Source organism: Chelonoidis abingdonii, chromosome 3, assembly GCF_003597395.2.
Source record: "Chelonoidis abingdonii isolate Lonesome George chromosome 3, CheloAbing_2.0, whole genome shotgun sequence".
NCBI classification, from domain to species: domain Eukaryota; kingdom Metazoa; phylum Chordata; order Testudines; family Testudinidae; genus Chelonoidis; species Chelonoidis abingdonii.
In genome coordinates, this window is record NC_133771.1 from 60566096 (window position 1) to 60583337 (window position 17242).

The following is a 17242-nucleotide window of genomic DNA, read 5'->3' on the forward strand; positions in this document are numbered from 1 at the left end:
TGGCGGGTATGTCCCTCAGTAGCTCCTGCTCTTATTTAAATAAGAAAAGCTGCATCAAAAACTACATACCTGATTTTTGAGGGAAGAAAGAATATATTCCCTTTCAGTGGGAGAGATTCTTCTGTGAGTTTCCGGAGTATCACTCACTAACCAGATCCAGAAGAGGAACCAGAATACTCCAAGTGCACCTTCCATTGAAAATGAATAAATAAAAGCTGCACATTAAATTGAAGAAAGCCCTCAGGTACTACACAGATACAAACACTTAGAACCACAAAAGGGTAAAATGATTCTCTCAAGCAAATAAAAATGGTATTAGAATATTTGGGCCAAACTCTACCCTCATACCAACAGTCCCTGTTGGTGAGGACAGAGAATGGACCTTAATATTTAGTGTGGGCAAGGATTCATATGCAGGACCTAGCATGGAGACATCTTTAAAGTGACCTTATTTGCAATAATGGTAAATAATGAATATGTCGTCAGTCCACTACATGGAACAGCTACAGAACAAGGTGTCCGGATGACACAGGAAGAAAGTAACATATACAAAATTTTAATCTAAAAAATTCACAACATGTGCAGTTATGAAAAGCCCAAGTGATTGCAGTATATCTATTTTTTAAATATAAAAATAATAAACTATGGCTGTGTTAAAAAATGTTATTTAACAACAATAAAAAAATTGGCAGTAGCAGCAACAAATACTGCACTATAAATCATGGAAAACAGTTTCTGTGGTGGGATACCAGATCACAGCAGTACTACTCAATTGTGTTTGTTTTATATAATAAAAATGGTCTTCTCTTTCCACTAGTTTATCCATGTTTTAATGCTTTTAACCCTTTGTTTTGCTTGGAGGTTAGGGTTGGTTTTGTTTTTTAGGAACATGAAACCAGGAGCTGTTCAATACTTCATAATTTATTCCGGGTCTCCTCTCACAAATAAGGTAGATTTGGAAGTAGGCCAGATGCAGGGGAAGGGTTGTTGAAGGCAGCAGTTGAACCTGTGGTGGTCATTTCAAATACATTCTCTCTTTCCTTGAGGTGTGTGCACTGAACTGCTATCAGCTTTTAGGATGTGATTCTCGGTAAGAAGACTACATACCACTTTTCAACGCACTCTTTAGTGAATCCCCAGCTCAACTCCTGTGGCTTTGCTAGTGAAACACTGAGTTTCACATGTAAATGGAGAACACATGCAAGTTATGTTTGAGAAGGTCTTCAGATAAGAGCAGCATGTTTATTCCAGGGATCAAAGTTAACTCAATTTCACACAGCAAACAAGAAATTCAAGTCCTAGCTTTTTCTACATTGATTGACCTCAGAATATTTGATAGGTAGCAGCATTTAGCCCAATTTAAGGACAAATTTGCTTACTGAAGGCATAGTTTACAGCCTCCAACAGGAATTTACCTTATATTAAAGGCAGCAGTTTTGCTGAAGAATCAAGCAACAATGGAAGCAATGTTTTAATGTTTTTGGAAGTCTGGATCAGAATAAAACAATAAACCTTGTATTTCTCCTGGGAAATATATAATATAATTATATTTTCCCTCAGGAAGTTCTTGTGAATCACTGTTCTTGTAAAGCAGGGGAAAGTGCCTCTAGATTTTCCATGACAGAAAATGTCACTGCATCAGCGGCTTCAGAATATGGACAAGCACATCTTTAGAAGTATTTGATCACTTATTTGCAATCCTATGGTAAGAGGTGTCATAGAAATGCAAAACGAAATCTTCACTAGAGGAGTACGTTTGGAATTTAAAAAACCCAAATACTTACCAAATATGTAGAATACATAAATCCAGTTAACGTAGTAGCAAATTAAGCCAGACAATGGAAGAGACACAACTGTTCCTAACTGTGCACCTAGAAGAAAACAGTTTGTTTTTCAATTTACCAATGCACATTTAAATAGCATATGGATTCATCCAAGAAAACATACAATGGCTGGAATTACCACTCAGATTTTGTTGTTGCTGCTAATGCTGATTTACTATAAAGAAGTGTGCAGATAAACATTTTCTCCACCACTAGAGGGCTGTCATTTCAGCTACTGGGAACAATAGTGAAGTTCAACAGTAGTACTGTAACTGCTTTGATAAAATGAAAAAAAGGAATTGCAAAGTCTCATAACATTGAACGCTACCAATGAAAGATCTACGAAAGAGTTCTTGGCCTATTACTGATCTCCGATAAACTGGCGGGCTCCAAATGTGAAATGGAGGCATACTAAAAACACAGTTTGACTCTGAAAAGTGACAGCAAAAAAAGGGAACTATTCTTAGGTCAAAGATCTGTTCCCTACAAATCTTCTGAGTCACATCTACTGACTCCCTCACTCAGTTTTTACTGCTCTTAACGGCAGATAGCCACGCAAAGGCAGCACAGCTATGAATGTGAAAGCTGGGTAGTATTCCCATAATCAACAGAACTGTTAACTAGGTTCCCTTTGTAGGGCCACCGTCTGCTCTCAGTTATGCAAGGCAAATCCTATTAACCTCTGTGGGATTGTACAGGTAACAGAAGAATTTCATGTGCAAAGCTATTACTGGTGATGCTTCATAAGCAGGAAAGAACCTTTCTTGACTTTCCAATCCAAGATTCAAGTCGAAGAGATGGCAGTTAAGGGGGAAAAAACCATCATAGTGCATCTAAACTAAGGAAAATGATTCTCAGATTAGATTAAACACAATCAGTACAGAATCTCAAAATGCCATTTTACAAAATCACTTTCCAAACCTAGTCTGAAACCAGCAGATATCGCTGTGTTTATCTGTTGGTCAGACAGGTTCAAAAAGTAAGAACAGACTAAGGTGTCTGAACTGTGCTCTGGCTGAAATAGGGCAATATGAAGACGTGATCACATTCAATTTGGGAAAAAGCTTCAGCCACAAATTGGCTAATTAAACAAAACACAATGTTCATGTAAAACACACATCAAAATAATAATTCCATGAATATTTAAATGACAACTATATATTACTTTAACATTAAGTGTTGACAAAAGAAAATAAGCCCAAAAATCACAGTACTGCCAAGAATGAAAATATGAAGAAAGAATAAAAAGACTGTTCTCTGAATTTACATTTAAGGTATCTTATAGCATTGAACGGGGTTTGGAATTGATAGACTGATTCTCCTCTCACTTTTATACCTAGCTTATGCCACTGTAACTTTGTTAGCTTCTTTGGACTCTATGAAGTCTCAAAAATTCTCTTGTTTTACTCTTGCCTGTGACTATCTTTCCTCCTTGGTTCCTAAATGTTTTAGTTTATTATTTACTATATAGCGTCTTTGCAGCATAATTTTCAGTAATTTGTTGCACCATCGTATATAACATAACTCTGTCAAAGTGTTTTAGGACCACAGAGACAAGTTGTACTGCACTGTACTTTCATGTGCGGAGCAGATAGAAAGGAGAGAGTCTCTCTCTTGTTATTATGGGCTATTTTCCTAAGTCATTATCCTGAAGAGACATCTGAGAACAGACACTGAAAAAGTAAACAATAGCTTGCATAATGAGGGTAAATTATGGTTTTAACTAGATATATGAATAGTTTTTAAAAGTGTTAATAGACTAAACATTTATAATCCTGTTATCAATCTGGACATTTCAATCTCTTTCACCTGCATACGAAATGCTAAGGAGCTTGCTGCGTTCCAGTGGTGGAGCCCAAGACGACCACATGGCATGCATAGCAGGAAAGGTGACACCCTGGAAAACAATTTTGTATTCTGTTGAAATATACGGTAATTCCAGAATTATCTACTCAAACTTTCATCCGTCAATTAAATCATACACTTCAGAAGAGCAGCTCAACTTATTAGTCTCATGAATCAACGAGAAGCTGTTTGACAAAAAATGCACAAAGGCAGTGAGGCAGAATTAATCTTTTGCTTGTGAATATGCCTTGTGCATGAAGAGGATGCAAAAGTACAAATAAAAACTCTCTTTTTAACTCTTGGTTTCCCATGTGCTAGACAGGGGTTCTCAAACTTCATTGTACTGCAACAGCCTCCTGACAACAAAAATTAGTACATAACCCCACAAGGGTGCGGGGGCTGAAGCCTAAGCCTGCCCAAGCCCTGCTTCCCGGGCAGGGGAGTGCCAAATCCAAATCCAAATCCCAATCCTAAAAACTTCAACCCGAGGCAGGAGGCCTGTAACCTGAAGCCCTCAGGCTTCAGCCCCAGTGCCCAGCAAGGCTAATACCAGCCCTGGCGACCTCATTAAAACAGGGTCCTGACCCACAGTTCGAGAACTGCTGTGCTAGAAGAACAAAACTATTTTGATACAGGAAATGATTCCAATTTGGATTAAGGGAATACAAGACAATGTGGTGTACCTCTCCGAGCCCCTCCAAGGCTCTGACTGCTATGAGGTATCCAACCCCCAAGTCCGCCGCTAAGGGGGTAAACAGAGTGAAGACAGCGGTACCCAAGATGCCAAACCCCAGCAACAGCTTTCCTCCTATTTTACGTGCAAAATATCCACCAGGAATCTGAGTAATGATGTAGCCGTAGAAAAAGGAACCAAGGATCCATCCTTGAGTATCTGCATCCCAAGAATACTTTTTACCCTGAGGAAGGAAAATAGAAAAAGGCTTAACTAGGACTCCTTCTGCATCATGCAATACTAATATCAGACAAAGAATGTAATTAAACCATGGTTCATTATTTAGTCCTGATGACTAAACTTTGAGGGTCTCATTGCATTTCATTTTGGCTTTTACTCACTTGGCCTTTACTTAGGCAGACAGTTTTTGGAATAGGTATAGCCTGATGCAAGCCAAAATGCAAAGAGAAAGGAAAGGAAAGGAAAGTAGAGGTGAGACGAAAAGATTATATGGGGCAGGATAAGCAGCAGATGGAAAAGCAGACAAATGTATACAGGAGCAGCAAGGTTTCGGAAAGGAGAATGTTGTGATTACACTAAATGCAAGAATAGACAGGGACACGCTAGTGTGCGCGAGAGATCAGAGTAACGGCATGGGCAGACAACCTTAGGAGACTGGAGGACAGAATGGTAAAACAAGAAACCAGAGAGGCGAAGTTTTCAATTATAAAGGTAAGAGAGAGAAGGGCACTGACAGAGGCAGAGGTGGTGGTTTTGGAGAGCATGAGACACAAGTTCTGAATCATCATTAATTATTTTTTGAGAATCCATGTGTGTGGCAGGCACTTCACAAGAACAAGGAGGGATCTGGTCCCTGCCCTAAACAGCTTCTGGTCTAAATTCAAACACGACTAAACAAGCAAGTCCTAAATGAGCCAAAAAGGTGAGTCAGGATGAGTTTTACATTAATAGGATGCACAGTTGTAAGTTAAGACACGCACACATTTTTATGGGCCCTCAACTTTTTTATTTTTTTAAATCATCACCTCATTTTTCATAGGCAATATGACAAAGATTCCAGGAAGAGCTTCAGTGAAGAGAGATGGCTTGGCAAATCAGTGTTCCAGGAGAGAATGGAAAAAAGCACTGATACGGAAAAGAGTAGGAAACAGAAAGGAAAAATCAATGTGTTTGCTAGAAATAGATCAGAGAAGGTAGTTTCAAAGGTCAGAAAGTGGGAAGGAAAGAAAGAGGATGAATATGAAGGACCACCCAGAACTGTGACAGAGATCACAAGTGAGGAGATAAAGAACATTATGTATGCAATAAAGATGTAATGAAACTTGTCTCTTTCATTAAAACAAAATTTCATACAAAGTCAAGACTATGGAAAACAGATGTAGCTTAATAATATGGCAGAGACATGGAGTTCTCAATTGCTCTGACGCAGATACAACAGGAAATGTCCACTTCACACATACAATTCAAAGTGAGTCATATTAGACCTACAAGGTCAGTGTAGCCATTTTGCTAAGCACAGTTTAGAAAGGACGTAATACAGTCTGTCCTTTAGGACAAAACATTATTCACCTAAGTTCTCAGAATAGCTCTAAATGAGCCAATTTATACTCTGAGAAGGTCTGCTGGTAAAAAAACAAACAAAACAGTGCATTACTCCTCTACTGTTAACAGAGCAGTTAAACATGAAACATCAAACTCAATCGCAGCATGCTGTTGAAAATAGCATCGCATATTTTAGAAAATATATATTAAATCCTACCGTTGTATTCCGAGGTACGTTTAGGGCAGAAGAATGTTCTGGACACACTTTGGAAGTTGTATTCTTTGCTAAACTTGTATTAGGTTCTATCATGTCTACAAGAGCAACACTTAGATTCACACGTAATGCATACAACAGGAAGAATCCAAAAAAGGCCAGTAATGCTAAATTGTAGCGAGCGGAGCAGCATGTAGGCACTGAAACAAGAGATTTTAAAAAGTTAGATGCTGCAAAAAAGGATAAAAAGCACTTTGGTCAGTATAATTTAGATATTTATGTATAAAAAGTGAGAAAACAAGTTTATTTACCCTGAAAAACATATTTTAGATATTGAGTGACTCGGTGGGAGTGGGAAGAAAAGTTTTTGATCTAGTTCCCTGCTGACATGCAAACCATACAAGTGTAGCAACTCTCCCACACATATTGGCAGTTAAGAGCATATATACCTATTGGTCAAAGGGCTGATCCTCAAGCATAAATGTAGGGCATGATTTTTACAAAGGGGATTTAACAGTATGGTTACAAAGGCTTCAAGAGGTCTTCTGAAACACAGTGATTCAAAATGAAACTTTACAATAAAAAAAACAACCTAAGATTAGTGGCAAGTATGTTATACACTTGAAAATGTGTGCAGTAGCTTGTTTCCCTTTGTGACTTAAGAGATTTCTAATTCTCCAATGAACTCAGCCTTGGATCTGGAAGTCAAGTGGGTTCTGTGTTTCACATCACCAGCACTAATATAGATTCTGTAGATAGAATGTGGCATCATCAACAGAATTGAAAATGTGAGCCATGAAAGTCCAGCTCATGATATCAATGCTGATGGGACTGAAGAGCAGTAAAAATGTATCTTTTGGATCAGTAAAGTGACCAGATCTGTTTGCTACACCTAGAAAAAAAAAATCTTACCCTCTCCTTTACAGCCAGAGAGATATCTCCAGCAGCTCAAATAGTGCAACTCTTAGACACTCAGCGTCAGATAAAAGAATTTTTTGGCTCTGTACACTATGGAAATTGGGAACTACTCATCTTTCTTATGCCAGACAGATACTGTTAGGGGAATTCTGAACTACTGCACACACATACAATTAATAAGCAGTGCATATTTTTATTTTTTTGTGCAGAAAAAAGCATCTGCTGAAATGTTAATGCAGTTCGGCCTTATGCCCACCTGAGGGTGCTGTGGCACAAGAACAGTAGCAGCTCCCAGCAGAAAATTACTTCTGCAGTTCTGCCCTTTGCCCATCTGAGGGCACTGTGGTGACAGAACATAGCAGCAGCTCCTGGCCAGCTAGGGAAGAGAAAAAGTCTGCCTTCATCACAGCACCTGTCAGTCCAGGTCAAGAGACAGGGATATAGACAGTGTGGGGTGCTGGGGGTGTGTGTCAGACAGGGGCTTATAAGGGCTAGTGGGGGAGGACAGACTGGGCAGGGGCTGAATGGGAATGGAGGCGCAGGGCCATATGGTGACAGAGGAAGGAGTGCAGAGCTACATAAAGACAGGGTGGCTAAGTGGGGGAACAGAGACACATGAGGACAAAAGGACGGGGTACAGGGACGGTGTGGCTGAGCAGGGGCACAGAGATACATGGGGAAGCGGTTCCGGGCCACATGAGGATGCAGAGGTGTCTGAGTGGGGGTGGAGGGACACGTGGACAGGTGGTACAAGGACACATGGAGGTGCAGGAACACATGGGGACAGGGACTGATGTGCCTGACTGAATGGGAGAGGCTAGGGGTCAGACAGTATGGGAGAAGCTCCCTAACAATCCTTCCCTGCCCCCACAAAAACCTGTTCCATATTTTTCCAATCCATACCCAACAACCCTACTAGTTCATATCCCAGGCTCTTTCCCAGCAATTTACTTCCCTCTCCCTCAGCTCCTCCATTACCCCTACTCCTTCAAGCCTTTGAACTGCTTCTGAGAGGTGCGGGAAATATGGCGCTGTATTGTAGTTTAAATGAATTATTACTCAGAGTTTTGAATTAATATGCCTAGTAAGGAATCTATTTGTCAAAAAATTGTTCATGAATCTTTTTTGTTGTTACAGACATACTTGTTCACAGATATTTTGAAATAAATGACCAAAACAATTGAAACTGGTGTGATTATATGGTATTATTTTGACAAATAAAATATGCAAAATTTTAAAATAGTGTGCAGAATTTTTAATTTTTTGGCAGCGCAGAATTCCCCCAGAAGTAGACAGACCAAATGATATACAGTTATAAATATGAGAACATCTCCAATTATTTATTAGATTGAACACTTTAAAATATAATATGAAATATATTTTATTATACTAAGTATATACTAATAAAGCTAGAATATTTAATTTCCATATACATGGCAATTTGATTTTTAAAATAAATCTAATATTTACTCTCTCATTTTGTTTTGAGAAGCATTTGCTAAGTAGGCTAATTGCCTGTGCATATTTATGATATGTAACTTAGAAATGAACTTGAACAAGTCCAGCTGGCTCCCCAGCTCTAGTGGAAAGGGTTCCGGATGAAAGCAGAACTTGCTGGAGACCACACATATCAGAAAACAGCAAGTGCATTAGTGCATTGGATATTTGAGCCAGAGATGCTTTGCTGCCTTTTGAAAAATAGCCAGGGCTAAGAGAGGAAGTTTACCAGCTCCTAAGGGAAAAGGGCACTGAGTCTTAGATGGATCCGGACACAAATTTGAGCTGAATTAAGGGACTGATGCTGAGACACCAATTCCAGCATTTGGAATCAGCAGCCAAGCTCGTTCTTGTCCCTGTGGGAAGACTGGTGGACTTGGATGCCATTATGGCCAACTACTAAGACCCCGAAGAGGACACCATGGCTCTGACAGTTCATGACACCAATACCAGCGAGGTAGCAGAATGACCAAAGATGAGCTGAACCCCAAAAAGGAACCTGAGAAGGCAGGCCTCTCCCAGAAGCTCCACTCTACCCCAATCCCTCTCTTCCCTATCCAGGTGTCCCCCACCACTCCACCTAACCGCCCGACACTTCTCTTCCCAGCAATCCCAGCACCACCATCAGCCAGAATCTCTCCTTTCCCCTCCCAGGTTCCCTAACACCACCACTAGTCTGACCTGCCAGGTTTTTTTTGTTCCATTTGTAGCTTACAAATTTAAAAAAAAAAAAAAAAAGTCACCAGCACCCTGAAACTGGCCACGCAGAAAACTGGCCAGGTAGTCAGGTGCCCTGTGCAAGTGCAACCAGTGTATAATGGTTAATTCAGGCCTGCTACACATCGTGGAGCCTTGCTTTGTGAGGATTCCATGCCTGGTAGCGGGCAACCCATAGGATTCCCTGTGATGTGGATCCTTCCCACACTGGAAGGCAGAACATTAGTAGTGGACGTGTTAGTGAAGCTTCAGGGGTGGAAGAGCAGTTGAGGAGCAGCTCTAAAGCCTGAGCATATATACTAATCTGCAATAAACTGTACTAGGGCAAGCTGTGGCTCTAGGGCAGATGAGTCCTAAAAAAAAAAAAGTGGGAACGTGCGGAAATTACAGAGATTCTTAAAAGCAAATACTGAATCTTTGGACTTCTGGAGTTGGCCCTATACCTAACACCTGGCTATTCAAGCTATAATTCAATCTGTATTTTCCCAATTTGTCTTTTATTTTAAGGTGAAAGCAATACCTGTTCTACACAGTTTGATTCCTGAACATGGACAAATTGTAGTTAGAGAAATAAGATTTTAAAACTCCAGATAATGCAACAAAAATAATCTCCCAATATATGAATGGGATAACTACAGTAATAACAATGTTAGAAACTAAACAGCTGATAAATGTTGAGATAAAAGACAATAATAAATACAATTTAAAGCATTCCCATGACAAGAAAACACATTCAAACAAGTATTTTTTTGGTAAGAAATCCAGAAGACACGTTTATGAACGACTGAATTATGGACCAATTAAAAACATATCTGATACAGGATAGAATAAATGTTAAGAATGAATTCTAAGATATACATCTTTAAAAGTAAGTTAAACTTATGCTTCCTGCCAAAATCACTAACATTCAAAATCATGGCCATTAGGCCAGAACATGGACTGATCAATCACAGAAAGAATGGGGAATACAGGTAAGACTTGAAAAATCAACTGTTGTTTGCTAGACCTTCAAAGCAACATTTGCAGAATTAAAGGTAACACAGGACGATCAGGAACTGCACACCTGCTTACTCAAAAGCAATGGATTATAGTAGTGAATAACTAAAATTATACAATGAGCATGACACAAGGAGAAAAGAATCTTCTCTGCAGTCATACCAGAGCGTACACTGCTTTATGGGCAGCGTTTAGTATTATAAGACAGGCTCATCAAAGAAATCTGAACGCACACCAGGGAAATATAATGCTACTTTGCTAGAGGAATCTGAACTGATGCCCAGTATTTATAGACAGGAGTTTCAAGGAGTTAAAAAAAAGAATTATGCTGAATTTGTAAAAGGTTGCAGGACAATGGGATTTCCACTACTGAGCTAAGTCTGGAGCTAATGGAAATTTTACCAACAGTGCACATGAAATGTAAGTCTAGATTGGTGACCATCACCTCAAAACGCTGTGACAGTATAAACTGATCACATCTTTTTCTGCATATATTAAAAAATTAAATACAAAAGAAAAATCTAAAACTTCAGTGCAAAAGATAAACACAGGTTCATCTTTACCAGGATGTCATAATTCTGAAAATCTTGTTTTTAAACAGTATTTGAAAGCGGCACATCTCATTTTTAAGTGAGATCAAAGGATACAATTGAGATGTACTAGGTGTTTAAAAAATAATTCTTCAGGAAGTCCTCAGTGTGCAAAACTAGTCAAGCAACTTTATCCTCTCTCAAGTTGCTTTGGAAGCAATAGGTCCTTAATACAAATTGATTGATCATGACAGTTTCCAAAGAACAAGTACAATTATGCCTAAATCTGTTTAGACATCACGGTTAATAGAAAGGTTAAACAAATGAAGCTTCACATTTTTATGATCTAACACTTCCTTGGAAATGCAGATTAATTGGAATTTCTATTACTGTTCCTTTAGAAATAAAGTCTGGAAAATGAATGCACTATGCAAAAATCTAACAAACATATGACTCCACCATACAGTTAAGTTGGAAACTTCTCACCATATATTTTGCTTAATGCATCTAAATATTGATATAGATGTTATTTGAGAATGCTTGATCAGTCAAAGCACAGAAAGCTCCAGATTTACTTTTCTAAGATAAATCTCACTTTCCTCCCACCTTTTAAAATGATTATGAAGAAGAAGAAGGCCACTGCAGGGTCCAACACAGTCAGAAACAGAGTTTAATTTCTTACCCTGAACAGTGCCTTCTGCTCCTACTTCTGTTGCTTTCAAAAACATGCTTTCCTGTCTTTCGGTTAGAACTGTAAATAGTCTGCCCTGCTCCCCTCTTTCTTTCTTTTTTTTTCCTTTTCTTTCTTTTTTAAGAGAAAGTCTGTATTGAAAGTTCCCTGATGCCGTCCTTTTGCAGTTTAAGGATGTTGTTCTCTTGTATTTGTTCTTGTGGGTGAGGTGAGCCACTCAAACTAGAGCATGGCACATTGTGCAAGCTTAAGAATGTATTGCTTTAACAACTGACAAATAGAAAGCCACAGTGTCTGGTGCTCCCAGGAACCCCATCATGCCTTTCTTCCTCACACCCCTATGGTGGAACCACCATCACCCTTTGTTCCCCAAAAGCTGTAAAGCAACTACCATTCCTCCTTACAACTAACTTCTACCATGACTCCTGTGAAACACTGTCAGCTGATAATAGTTTAGGCAGAAAAATGTGTTAGGACTCCGTAAGCAAACCTATGCCTCCCTCACCTATATCTCTACTTTGTATCTACAGGCTGTCTATACCGCTCAGCTATTAAAAGACATGGTTGTATTAGTATCACTATAACTGTTTTCAAAAATCCTTTTAGTTTGTTTTAAAAATCAAAGACATTTAAAAAATGTTCAGAACTGAAACACTGATTTGTCAAACCTAAGCATTTTGTTCAACTCATAACAATATTTTCTTCCACTTTCTGAAACTGCCAACAAACTGAAAAATCTATTTTTTTGTCCAGTTCTGTTAACTTCCTCTTCTCTTGAAATCCATTTGTTTGCTTTTCCCACCAGTCAGCGTTTAGGTCACGAGTTGATCCTGCAAAGACTTAACTTTAAATCAACAGGACCACCCTTGTACTTAAAATTATGCACATGTGTAAGTCTTCACAGGATCAGGGTCCAAGACTGTATACTCTTTGGTGTAGAGACTGTCTTGTACCATACACCAGTACAATACAGAACAAAAAGGCTGGGGCCTCTAGTATGCTATGGTAATATTCATTTTAAATAAAATGAGAAATAATAATGAGAATGCTGCTCAAAGGGTCAGAACTGATTTACTTTTCCTGCCTCATTCTTTAAAATGACCTGTGTTTTAGAGTTTCCTCTGCCCTATTGATTTTTCTTCACCTGTATGCACAACTCACAACACAGTGCTCCCCTAGCAACTAGTTAACAGTGCATAAAGGACCACAGATTCAGATGAAGATTAAAATACCGAGTGGAGAAATGCTCAAACCTTCACAAAGATTTGGGACACTGCAGAAAATTTCAGTTCCCTGAAAGTGGCTTTTAGCAGCAGTCTGCTGGGTAACAGAGCACACACCCTGCGTGATCCAGGACGGCCACCCATCTCCACGATCATCCGTGTAGCTGGGGCGAGATTTAGAAGAGGCGCCACTCTCCGCAAAGACACCTGATCCGGGCAGCGCCCAGCCCGGGACACCCGGGCCAGCCGCGAGAGGATACCCGGTCCCGGTGCACTGGGGCTGGGAGAGGGGACCGGGCATCCCAGCGGCGGTTCTCAGGGGAGCAGGGGCCGGCACAGCAGGCTCAGGGGGACCCCTCAGTCCCTGCGAGGAGAGCTGGGCTCGCAGCCCCGCTGGGCCAGGCTGCTCCCGCTGCCACAGCCTTGCCGGGGCGCCCGGACCCCCGCACCCCGCACGCTCGCTCTATAGCAACGCGCGGAGGCCGCTCGCCCGGGGCAGCTGCTGGCCCATCCCCCCGCCCCGGCTCTCACCTGTGCCGGGCTGGGACTCGCCCAGCAGCGGGGTGCGGTCCGCCCCGTCTTCGGGCTCCGCCGGGGCCCGCATCGCGCCCAGCGTCAGCCCCCCCGTAGCCACCGCGAAGCGGACCCAAGTCCCGGCCAGGGCTCTGCAGCCAGCCCGGCGCGGCCAGGGGGGCCGGGGTGGGCGGCAACGGCCACGTGACTACAGCCGGGCGGAAGCTGCCTCCGCCGTGGCACCGCCCGGCCGTGAGCTAGGCCTCAGCTGCCATCTTTGGTGCTGGCAGCGACTCGGTTTGGTGCTCACAGAGTCTCTCTCTCTGGGCGTGGGGGGGATTGTGCTGCATCCATCTCACACGTACCATTTCCAGGTCTCCTCTTCAGGCCCACGTGAAAGTGGTGTCTGTTGCAGGGCATTAGGCTGAAATTTCTAGGATACCCCTATATTTACATGCACCAAGGGGCCCAAATCCCAGTCCCTTCTGACCTGCGCACACGGATCCTAGCTCCCCCGTTTGAGTTCAGTTGCAGACAGACATTTAACTTCTCTATTTTATTGCTTTGGATTCATAAATAACTAAAATGCCCAATTCAGGGAGACAAAGGACAAGCCTGTGAAAACTAATAGACAAAACTTACTTGTAAGAGATGCTTCTTATTTAGACCTTAATTACCACAATTCATATCCACTAAGCCGCTAGTGGGAAGCATTTCCTCCAGCAAAATAAAAGCTAGCAGTATTCAACTGTCTCAACTTTGTCAAAAATAGTCTGCTATATTTTTCTTGCACTCCTACTGATAAATTCATTTTACATTAGGTTTGATAAGTACAGTTAGGGACCGTCAAATTGTGGAGGTAAATGCGTGGTTACGCAGGTGGTGTGGGAGAGAGGGCTTTGGTTTCCTTTACCATTAGATGATCCGGGAAGAAGGAGTGCTAGGACATAGGTGCCGAATTATATTCTTTTGTGGAGCCTGGGCTCCAGGAATATTCAGGACTAGGGGCCCTGCTCCAGCAATATTTGGAGCTGGGTCTCTCCCGCAGCCCTGCCTGGAGAGGGCTCCAGCCCCCGCGCCCCGCCACGTCCCTCCCTGAAAGAAAGTGACGTGTCTCTCCCGTGCCTGCTTGTGCTGCCAGTGTAGCACATTCCTACGTGGAGCAGTATCCTACACTACACTGGCTCCCAGCATCAACTGGTGTCTGCTGCCCCTGGGTAGTAGTGCCCCCCTTACTCTGCCCTTCTGCCCTAGTCCTGAGCCTCTGCAACACCCCAAACCCCTCTTCCCCAGCCCTCATCCCCCCGCACCCTAATCCTTTGCCCCAGCTCTGAGCCCCCACCTGCATCATGAACTCCTCATCCCCAGCCAGAGACCTCATCCCCTCGCACCCTAATCCTCTGCCCTAGTTCTGAGCCCCCTCCTGCATCATGAACCTCTTATCTTCAGCCCCACAGCCCTCACCCCACACCCAAACCCTCTGCCCTAGCCTTGAGCTCCCTCCTACACCCCAAACTCCTCATCCTCATTCCTCACCTCTGCATCCTCTCCTATCCCCAAACTCCCTTGCAGAGCCTGCACCTGCTCTCCCTTCCCACACACCCCCTTCTGCCCCTAAACTCCATCCCAGAGTCTGCACCCCTCACCCCCTCCTGCACACCCACCCCCTGCCCCAGCCTGGAGCCTGCATCCAGCACCCAAACTCTATCCCAGAGCCTGCACTCCAGACCCCCTCCCGAACCCAAACTCCATCCCAGAGCCTGGACCCTGCACCCCTCCTGCACCTTAATCCCCAGTCCAGGACCTGCATCCCAGACCTCCTCCCACAACCTAAACTCCCTCCCAGAGCCTTAGGCAGGTGGAGGGCAGAGTTTGGAGGGGGGCAGAGTTGGGGTGGCAGGTTCTGGGCACCACCAAAATTTCTACAAACCTGCCACCCATGCTAGGAAGAAATGGGATCGACCTAAGGAAAAGAGGGAAGAGTATCTTTTCAGGCAGACTTGCTAACCTAGTGAGGAGGGCTTTAAACTAGGTTCGCCAGGGGACGGTGACCTAAGTACTGAGGTAAGTGCGGAATTGGGATACCAGGAAGAAACACAAGGAGGAGGGTGCAACAGGGGAGGCCTCCTGATTCATACTGAGAAAGCAGGGCAATCACACAGTTATCTTAGGTGCATGTACATGAAAGCAAAAAGCAGAGGAAACAAGCAGAAAGAATTGGAAGCCCTGGTACAGTCATGTAAATATAGGGGTATCTTGGAAATTTCAGCCTAATCCCCCGCAACAGACACGACTTTCACGTGGGCCTGGAGCAGTGAACCGTGGCCAGTGGGAGCTGCAATCGGCTGAACCTGTGGACGCGGCAAATAAACAAACTGGCCAGGCCCATCAGGGTGCTTACCCTGGCGGGCCACGTGCCAGAGGTTGCCGACCCCTGGAATAGTAAATATGGCAGATGACCAGCTTGGCTTAACAGTGAAATCTTCAGTGAGCTTAAATTAAAAAAGAAAGCTTACAAGATATGGAAACTTGGTCAGGGATGGCTAGGGAGGAGTATAAAAATATTGCTCGAGCATGCAGGGGTGTAATCAGGAAGGCCAAAATGCAACTGGACTTGCAGCTCATAAGGGATGTGAAGGGTAACAAGTAGGGTTTCTCCAGGTATTTTAGCAACAAGAAAAAGATCAGAGAAAGTGTGGGACCCTTAATGAATGGAGGAGGTAACCTAGTGACAGATGATGTGGAAAAAATTGAAGTACCCAATGCTTTTTTTGCCCTGATCTTCACAGAGAAGGTCAGCTCCCAGTCTGCTGTCCTGGGTAACAAAGTATGGGGAGGAGGTGAGCAGCCCTAAGTGGTGAAAGAACAGATTAAGTACTATTTAGAAAAGCTGGACATGCACAAATCCATGGGTCCAGATCTAATGCATCCGAGGGTGCTGAGGGAATTGGCTTATGTGATTGCAGAGTCATTGGCCATTATCTTTTGAAACTTGCGGTGATCGGGGGAGGTCCTGGACGATTGGAAAAAGGCAAATATAGTGCCCATCTTTAAAAAAGGGAAGAAGGAGAACCCGGGAAACTACAGACTGGTCAGCATCACCTCAGTCCCTGGAAAAATCATGGAGCAGGTCCTCAAGGAAACCATTTTGAAGTACTTGGAGGATCAGGAACAGTCAACATGGAGTCACCAAGGGCAAGTCATGCCTGACCAATCTGATTGCCTTCTATGATGAGAAAACTGGCTCTGTGGATATGGGGAAAGCGAAGGACGTTATATATCTTGACTTTAGCAAAGCTTTTTATATGGTCTCCCACAGTATTCTTGCCAGCAAATTAAAAAAGCATGGATTGGATTAATGGACTATAAAGCGGATTGAAAGCTGGCTAGATTGTTGGGCTCAATGGGTAATGATCAATGGCTTGATATCTAATTGGCAGCCAGTCTCAAGCGGAGTGCCCCTGGGGTTGGTCCTGGGGGCTGGTTTTGTTCAACCTCTTTATTAATGACCTGTACACTGGGATAGATTGCACCCTAGCAGGTTCATGGATGACACTAAACTGGGGAGAGAGGTAGACATGCTGGAGGGTAGGGAAAGGGTCCAGAGTGACCTAGACAAATTGGAGGATTGGGCCAAAAGAAATCTGATAAGATTCAACAAGGACAAGTGCAGAGTTCTGCACTTAAGACGGAAGAATCCCATGCACCTCTATAGGCTGGGGACCGACTGGCTAAGCAGCAGTTCTGCAGAAAAGGACCTGGGGATTACAGTGGAGGAGAAGCTAGATATGAGTCAGCAGTGTGTCCTTGTTGCCAAGAAGGTCAGTGGCATATTGGGCAGCATTAGTAGAAGCATTGCCAGCAGATAGTGGGAAGTGATTATTCACCTCTATTTGGCACTGGTGAGGCCACTCCTGGAGTATTGCGTCCAGGTTTGGGCCCCCCACTACAGAAAGGATGTGGACAAATTGGAGAGAGTTAAGTGGAGAGCAACAAAAATGATCAGTGGCCTGTGGCACATGACTTAGAGGCTGAGGGA

At 42.8% G+C, this 17242-nt stretch overlaps 1 protein-coding gene across 4 annotated transcripts in view; it reads right to left on the minus strand.

Annotated features, from left to right (window-relative positions):
• Window positions 1-13407, minus strand: part of SLC17A5 (solute carrier family 17 member 5) — a 36811-nt gene extending 23404 nt beyond the window's left edge. For 2 of the 4 annotated variants that reach the window (XM_032764082.2, XM_032764084.2), the window contains exons 1-6: window positions 13222-13407; window positions 6122-6318; window positions 4352-4585; window positions 3633-3720; window positions 1785-1871; window positions 70-188 (exon numbers count right to left, since the gene is read on the minus strand). In XM_032764082.2, the coding sequence (XP_032619973.1) occupies window positions 70-188; window positions 1785-1871; window positions 3633-3720; window positions 4352-4585; window positions 6122-6318; window positions 13222-13294 (798 nt within the window). In that variant the 5' untranslated portion in view covers window positions 13295-13407. Of the gene's footprint in view, window positions 1-69; window positions 189-1784; window positions 1872-3632; window positions 3721-4351; window positions 4586-6121; window positions 6319-7292; window positions 7413-11458; window positions 11954-13221 lie in introns of those variants that run through there. The other 2 variants (XM_032764083.2, XM_075063802.1) reach the window with 2 other exon arrangements.
• Between the last annotated feature and the right edge of the window lie 3835 nt (window positions 13408-17242).